The 8,952-nt window shown below is 36.3% G+C and overlaps 1 protein-coding gene across 2 annotated transcripts in view; it reads right to left on the bottom strand.

The window, feature by feature from the left end:
- mllt1 (myeloid/lymphoid or mixed-lineage leukemia; translocated to, 1) overlaps positions 1-6,752 on the bottom strand; it is a 35,216-nt gene extending 28,464 nt beyond the window's left edge. For both annotated transcript variants that reach the window (XM_015386212.1, XM_015386213.1), the window contains exon 1: positions 6,619-6,752. In XM_015386212.1, the coding sequence (XP_015241698.1) occupies positions 6,619-6,630 (12 nt within the window). In that variant the 5' untranslated portion in view covers positions 6,631-6,752. The remainder of the gene's footprint in view (positions 1-6,618) is intronic.
- Between the last annotated feature and the right edge of the window lie 2,200 nt (positions 6,753-8,952).

Here is an 8,952-nt window from a genome sequence, read left to right as displayed (position 1 = left end):
AAGATTGTTTGCTTTATCCTTTAAAGATTTTTCATAAAAACATCAATTTGTGCAAATCATGTAAAAAACCACCAGTTTCTACTAAGAATGAACACTTGTTTTGCAGTGGCTGTAATATTATTAATCATAAAGAAAAGCAAATAATAAAAATGGACGGGATCAAGTTATTTTGAATGAGGAAAACTGACCTGAGCCACAAATGTCTGACTGATGTATCTCTACTTTTTATAACATCATTGCTTCAGGAAAAAAAGGGTTTTTAAACCCTTTAAAATAATTATTTTTAACTGAAATTTCTGATCATCAAGATGAGTGGTTTTCATAATGTCAAAATCAAGAGATGCTCACTGAAATAGAGTTAAGATCTGTTTTCTTTGGACACTGATGAGTTAAACGTAACAACTAAAATAAATAAAAGTTATCTTAAATACCAGCTTTTAATCTTCAGTTCTGTGTAGCATGGACCAGAAAACTGAAATTAGCTCCTAACATGTACCACAAGTCTTCCTTGGGTGGTTTAAACTTCAAAGGGAGTCCGTTCTAAGTCGAGTCTACCCCCATGAAAGTGGATGAGCCACTTTCCACAGCGTGTGCCGCTTCACCCTGAAAACTCAGCCTTTAACTGCCTCAGGCATTTGAGACGAATGAAGCTGTGTTCCTTCCAAAGAGAGCAGATATATCATTTGGCTAAGTGAGTTTTCTGCAAACTAAAATGTTCTACTTGTGATGACATAAGCTCTGAGTGAGCAATTTTATACATTAATCACGTTTGGATCACAAATCAACCCTTAAAATGATGGGTTACAACGTGAGATCATGGAAACTGGATTAGCCAGCGGACACATTTTCTATTCGATTCACCAAAATATATATTTTTAATCTTTAGTCAATGTACATTAAGAGTGAAAGCCTTGTAAATTTACATAGTAAACATTTTCCAAAACCGTTTTAAGTAATTTTTTTTTTTTAATGAGAAAACAAAATGTTGATTGTCTGGAGAGGAACAGCAACCAAAAATAAAAACTCTTTAGTTTTAAACTTCATGGGGTTTGTGTTTAATCACTACAACATTTACATTGCTCCCAATTACAGTTAAAAATTACAAATCTTGCTTAGTTTGAATAATTTTTTTTTTTTTACAATATTAATCAAACTACGTTGCATATCTATTTCAAAAGGTTCTTTTTATGAGCAAATAAAGCGGGTAGAGAAAAGGTTAGCAACATAGATCTCCTTTCATACCTGGGAAAGCCTAAAACTGAAACCTAGTTAACAGTGGTGTACTGATAAAACTTTCTAATTTCCAATACTGTTGTTACAGCCTTAAATATTGACTGATATCAGCATGCAATCGTGCATTCTTTTATCACTTTTTTGCGTACAATATTAGAAATGCCCTGATCAAGAGAAAACAAATGTCAACTATGAAAGGTCTGAGAACAAGTGATCCGTTTATTAACAAATTGGTTAAATAAAGCTTCAACAGAAGTGTTATTGTAGATATTGGTTTCACAGCCAAAAACTAAAAAAGTTAACTTCTGTTTAATAAATGCATCACAGATAGGCCTTACTGGATCAAAAGATCGTACCATGAATGGAGCTAAATTCATTTAAATTCCATTTATTTCTATAGCGCCAATTCACAACACGTCATGTCAAGGAACTTTACAGTTCTCCAGATCATACAATCAAATTGATTCAAAGTTTTCTATCCACGGAAAACCAGTTGATTGCATCGACTCATTGACTCTAATGCAATACCTCACACTAAGCATGCTTGTAGGGACAGTGGAGAGGAAAAACTCCCTTTTAACAGGAAGAAATCTCCAGCAGAACCAGGCTCAGTGTGAGCGGCCATCTGCTGAGGCCGACTGGGGTTCAAGGAGACAAAAGCAGAGACACAGAAAGCAAATGTAAAAGGCGGCCCTGTCCAGGAAACACACAGCCAGGCAGACGGGCTCCGAGCCAGCTTCCATGTCAGAGGACGAAGAGAGCACATTCAGTCAGTCACAGTCAGAGAAACAGGACCACACCGGAAAAACAGGCCAATGTTCAACATCTATAAACAAAGGTGGTAATATAGCAGTGCAGCTGATATTTCTCTCCAGGATAGTGTCACAGCCAAACAGGAACAGACGAGGCGAAGCTTAACCAATTTAGAAAAATGGCAATCGGGATCAGCGGTACCACCAAGCTGGTTATCAACTCGCTAACTCAATACAAATTGAACTGATCATGAATCTGAACCGGCACGCATAAATGGGCGGGTAGGGAGTGCGCCATATTTCTGTGAGAACTGTGAGAAACAACAACTTATCTTACAGAAACACGAAGAGGATAAAAATAGTCTCAATGGAAAGTCAAATACAGTGGCATCATCAAAGAGACACCAAATGACGTAGCAAAGGATTGCTGACTGCGTAGATGAACAAGTTACACATCAGTGTCATTTAACAGAGACTGCATCCCTGTGTTGCATAGTCCAAGTCCTCTGGAGAGCAAAGAGGACTTGAGAGCAGATAAAAATAAAACACAGAAACATATTTTCATCTAGTTAGTTGGACTTTAATAACATTTGGGCTACAATAAAGCTGGAGGCTGATGCCATGATTGTGTCATATTAATACAAGAAGTGATCAGTTTGAGGGAAATCTTCCTGATTTCTGAACTGTATCAGAACTTTTTTTATTTTTTTTTTATTTTTTACAGCAGTTTGCCATTAAACTCCCATTAGGAGGGTTTCAGCATAACTAATGTTCTGATTTATAATGTATATTTAATAACTTGATTTTGATACTTTGACAAATAAGAAATCTCACAGAAATCCAGGTAATGAATCACCTGCAATGGAATAAAATCATTTTATAGACTGTGTTCAATCAAAGGGACTCTGCATCCCTGACAGTATACATAAAGCTGCTGGTTGCATAATATCTCATGGCCATACATCCAGTGTGTGATACAGTGAGGAACTCATTCCTGCGGGCCACACAGCCGACACACTGTTCCAGGATCTGGCATATATGCCAGCCCAGCCCATGAAAAACTCTATCACTTATACCAGTAATTATAGTGATCCAGAAGGATCTTCTCACAATTTGCGTTCCGATTTTAATTTTGCTTCATATGTCAATTAAACATGAAACAAATAAATGCCAGCAGTGTTAGAGGACATTATACAGGAGAAAAATACAAAAAAAGTAAAATGTTGGTATGTCAAGAAGGAGGCAAAGGAAAAAAAAAAAAAAAAAACTACTACTAATTTGTCAAGAAAATATTTTGTTTTAAATACGGTTTGATTTTCAAGTTCTTTAATTGTGATTTTGTTTACGTTTTTTTGTGCTCCTTATCAAATCGGGTCTTTTTTTTTAGGATTCAGATCAATCCTGAAAGCTATCCTGTCCCGGAGCTGTTCAGAGTACGTTTCTACGGTGACTAGCAATCCAGCTTTGCGGTAGTGGAAAGTCAGAGTTAAACCTGAAGTTGTCTTCCTATCCCAGCAATCCTGCTTCGTGGTACTGGCATCCGGTTGACAACACTCCAAAGTGTGGATGTTGTTGCTGATTAAAGGTCAGCTAGAGATTCATACATGCTTGAATGGTGCCTTCATGGGTTTCATAATTATGGTAAATACAAAAGCCGACATGAAAAATTGCACATGAACACCCATTCATGTCGTAATTTCCACTGGAAAGCTGGGAAAATTCTATAATCGGTGAGTTGCTCACATGAGATAAACTTTGACCTTTCAACATGGCGGAGAGCAGTGAAACGATTCTATATGTAGTATACTGCATCGATTAGCTTTCTCTTCCGTTTGTCTATAGCCTACAAAATGCTGTGACATGTATAGTAAAAAAAAAAAAAAACATAGATTTTAAACTTGTTTTTAAAATGACCATTATTGTTTGATTTGATCAGATGCTCACCAGCAATCGGTTGGTACATTCAATGCATGTTCTTCCGTTAGCAGATGAACTAGCGAGTCTTCCTTTAGCAAGTCTCCTCCTGTACCTTCCTGCCTATGGAGCAGGTCAAGATAATCTTTGGATCCAACATGTTTCTCTTCTTTACCACAACAAAAGCACTTCAGCACAGTGCGCTGGTAATTTCCACTTTACAAGTGGTAAGGATCGTCTTTACCACACCACATGAAGGCAGCATAAAGCACAAGCCTATTCAGGCTAGACACGGTCAGACTGAAAACACTTCTTTTCCTTTTATCTCTGGACAACAATCATTTTGAAGAACAGTGTAAGCAGAACCACTTATTGTTATAAAGGTATTGCACTTGTTGTTGCCATTCAAAAAAACAACAAAACATTAAAAATATTACATTTAACTAAATATAAGATTTTAGATGCAGAAAGTACAATTTAGTTTGACCATTAAAATAGTCTTTCATTCATCAGGGATTTAGATATATTGACCTTAATAATGTTGGTTAGCTTTGATCATTTTAATGAACATCATAATGGCGCAATGATTAAAAATAAGCTGATATTAACAACAACATTTATTTCCCTGTAGTTGGTGGTTTTGTTTCAGTAGGGGGGAGTGTTATGGGATGTTTGTTTGGTCAGTGATTGTGGCGCAGCTCAGGACGGCGGGCATTTAACTGAAGCAGAACTATGGTTAGTTTTTCAAGGCGTCTAAAGGGTAAAGAAATATATAACACCAGAAAATATCGGTCATTATTTAGAGAAAAACCGATACATGTCACCCAGCCAATATTTTCAGTTGATATTGGCATGTTTTGCATGTATTGGCTGATTTATTAGAGCATTTAGCAACCATGTCTCTTGCCGAGTGCGTGCGTTTCTACTGTCCTCCATTTGCTATACATTGCTGATGTCTTGTTATATTTGCTGATATGTTTTGTTTTGTTTTAGATTGAGTCTTGTATAATGTTTGTTGTAATTTTTATAACTTAAGCAGAGGATGAAAAAGAATAATCGGCTTCAACTTTCTACCCAAAAATAATTGAAGTAAAAATCAGGGTTCAGACTGATGGCACATCAGTATTTTCTGTAATTGAATCTGTATTTTCCAAAATCTGGGCCAATATCGACCCAGTGCATCACTACAAAATTTAATCCTTAAAATACATTTCTTTCACGACTTTTTGTTTAGCTCAGCTTAAATAAAGTTGAAGGACAAAAATCATCCCAAAAAATTTTCGGGTTTTAAAATTATACAGAATTCTTACTAACTAAAATATAGATTATTTGAAAGTTATTTTAGTATCATGTTAGATAAAAGTATCCGTTTTAAATACATACATTTTGGGTATTGTTAAATTTCAACTAAAACCCCGCTTAGAAGCCTTTCCTCTGACAGATTTTGCCTCATGCCACATTAATTTCTAAAGTTCTCAAGTCCTTATTATACAAATTCGAACATAACCAAAAAGAAAAAAAATCACAATGAATTGTTCACAAATTTGCTGATCATCTAAATATATGGATGAAAACAAATCCTGCAAATGGGTAGATGGTACAACTTATGCAAAGAGGGCTACAGGAAATCAGACGGAGAAATAAACTGGAAGTAATTTATTTTTATGCAGGTGCAAGCAAATAAAGACGAATAAATGCATTGCATAATAGATACGTTTGTGGATGTATGAAAGAAAAAACATAAACATTCATAGATAGAAAAATAGGTCTATTTATGGATGAATCCATTGAAAGCGTGATGCATTTATGGGTGGCTCTATGAAAAGATGCAACATGGGGAAAAAAAAGATAAAAAAGGATGTATGGTTGGAAAAAAATAGAAAGCCTTTTTTGATAGATGCTGTTTGGAAGGTAAAATACATGTGTGGATGGATGAATTATTGCTTTAATGTGTGCATGCATATTATTACTGAATAAATGCATGCATTTAAAATTCAGACAATAAGGCAAGTACTCCAGAATTGACATAATTTCTCTTTGCTATACTTTATTTTTCCAGACTTTTCCAACATTGAAGAACACTTTCCCTGGATTCCTCACTTTTCTACAGAGCGCAGGAGCCCAAAGCAGCTATGAACGCAGCGAACATGAACAAACTGAGTGAAACAATGCAAACACAGTCCAGGGTAGTTAGATCCATGCTGCTATCAGCTCCTTTCTGTTCAGATTTCAGGCCGGAGACAACACCCAGCCTCAGCTGCCCAACCTGGGGCAGGACAAATCACAAACCTCCCCTCCCACCCCCCGGCGCCTTGTAGCAGCAGCTCCTTAGCCTTTAGCCAACGGCCGACACACTCCTCATACATAAATTAGCTTAGCATAGCTACACCAAAGTCCCATTATAAGCAGACAGTTTCAGTCTTTAACCGTCTGCGTGAGTTTGTGAAGCTACCGGGGCAGAGTAACAACCAAGCGGGGGTGTCTTTGTGTGTCTGGACGTGGCTGTGCAGCGGTGGCGGGTGTTGTAGTAGTAAATACCGATGTATGAGTGCCCAGCTAGCTGGGCTCCACAACCAAACAACTACGAGGTTTTTTTCTCTCTCTCTCTCTCTCTTTCTCACGGACAGAAATGAACATTCATCCCTCCTCCGCTAGTGAGCTACCTGCTGCCCTTTTGCTCTTAAAAATACCACATATCAAAAGGAGACACGAACAGTACCTGGTTCTCCATGTTTCTCCGGCCTCTGTGATTGTTGTAATTATTTACAGCGGCGTTGGTGGAGCGTCTCCCCGGCCTCTCTGCTCCTCATTGTGTGTCAATCCAGCCCCAGAAGCGGAAGGCAGACGGGTCCCCTCCCCTTCCAGACGGCTTCTGGCAGACGATCAAAACAGAAAGCTGTCCGGACCAATCAGAGAGCCGCGAATTCAAGCCTCGGTCTGATAAATGACCAATAGGAGGAGAGGAAGGGCGGGGCTTAAGCTGGTCTGCAAATACAATTGAAGTATTTTCTGGTGGTTGTCTCGAGTGACAGCAGGAGAGTCCCAGTAGTTAACGCTCAGTTTCAATTATAAATTCCACTTAGTACTAATTGATTACTACCCCATCAAAAGCGATTTTTACGCACATATATAGTGAATTGTGAAAATATTCATACCTATTGCACTTTATCATATTTTGACACGACTTATTATACTTTTAACTATAGGATTTATCATAAAAGACAATAAAAAGTAAATAAAAAAGCCTGAATCTCACATTTTACAACACACATGGATCTGCAACCTTGAGATAACGATACCCCTAAATAAAATCCACCAGAACCAATTGTCTTCAGAAATCACAAAGTTTATCTAAATATCTGTGTTGTAACTAACCCCTTGAACCCTACGGACCCACCGGCGGGCCCAGCTGCCACGTGACCTCGTAATTTTACCAAACCCCCAGTATTGATGTAAAAAACATATTTGGCACAGTTTTGTGACATTTATGGATAAATGTGCCAAAATGGCCTCTCCGCCTAAGAAATTTCTCACTAATACCATTCTAAAATAAATATGATTCATCTGATTGAGTCCAAATTTGGTATATTTTTACACAACATTTAGATTTAAAAGTCTGTACTACTTTTTTGTGCTATAAATAATATTTTGGTAGTGTTTTGCAATGTTTATTTCAAAGAAAATTTTGGCGAGGTTCAAAAAATGCAAAATATTTTGTATTTTGTCCCTAATATTTCAGGCAGGGTCAAAGCTACAATGGTGCTGACACCAGAAAACCATTCTATGACATCTTACCTTTACAGACGTACCAAAAGTTTCTTCTTAAATCTAATAGCTGTGAGGCTATAAGTCATTTACTTTTGTGTGTTTTTGTCAGGCAGAAATTTATGTATACCCCCTTAGGGTGTAAGAGGCTAATACTTACTATAAAAACTAATGTTGATTAAAGGGGTTTGTTAGATACTGTAACAGTGAGAAACAGAAATTGTGAAAACTGAGTTACAAAGAATGCTTAAGAATGCTGTTGCATTGCTTGAAAAAACAACACTTTATTTGTATTTTTTAACTTTTAAATATATAAAAAAAAACAAAGAAATGCATCATAAAGAGGAAACCTGGATTTTGGAAAAGAATAGAACCCAAAACATATTTATGTTACTTTTAATGTCACTGTGCTGTGAATAAAATTCTGTTAGATAATTCTCTTAAAAACCCACAAAGCTTCTGGTATTTGTAATCATACTCAAACTTATTAAAATCCACATCATGTGTACAAATATTTGGTTTAATTAGTTGCATGATTCAGAAAGTGAAAATCCCATATTTCAACTCATAAAATACAGATACATTTTATATTTATAGTTTATATCTTTTTGATGTTATAATTAAAACTTGTAAGCTTGTGACAGCCTAAAATTCAGTTTCTCAAAAAATGGTATGCTAGTGATGGAGGATTGCTGCAAAGTTAATGACACGATGCAAGCAATTATCCAGGGACTCAGTCTAATCTGCTGGGTTTGCTTAGACAGGAAACTGTTCAACCAGTTTGAAGCATCACTGTATCATTACTAGAAAGTAGGCAACTGACATTGAATCTCTCTATTTGATTGACTTAAATTCTCTTATTATTTTGTAAGGCGCATTGAAGTGAATTGTTGTTAACAGAATATATAAACAAGCTGAATACTGTTATACTGATGTGAAAGTTGAGTGGAGGGAAAATATGTGATAGAGCAAAACTTGTAGATGTAGACGGGACGGTGGAGAAACTCAATAGGTATTGACCGCTGCTGGAATTTATGCTTCAAAAAACAACGTTACTTTTCTTTATTATACATTTTCTTTTTTTTCACCAGCTATATGAAACAGCCGGAATTTTTAGCAGATATATACTTCTTAGGTTGTCATAATCCGTAAGCACAAACAATAAAAAATGATGATGATGTATGATTCTGTGAGAATCTTATCTGTTAATTAGTTTCATAGATGGAAATACTGAAATTAAATAATTTTGCATTGATTTTAACATTTATTTACATCAATATTGATATAT

This window comes from Cyprinodon variegatus, unplaced genomic scaffold, assembly GCF_000732505.1.
Source record: "Cyprinodon variegatus isolate N-32 unplaced genomic scaffold, C_variegatus-1.0 Scaffold359, whole genome shotgun sequence".
Taxonomy (NCBI): Eukaryota; Metazoa; Chordata; class Actinopteri; order Cyprinodontiformes; family Cyprinodontidae; genus Cyprinodon; species Cyprinodon variegatus.
This window is presented reverse-complemented; position numbering and strand designations above follow the sequence as displayed.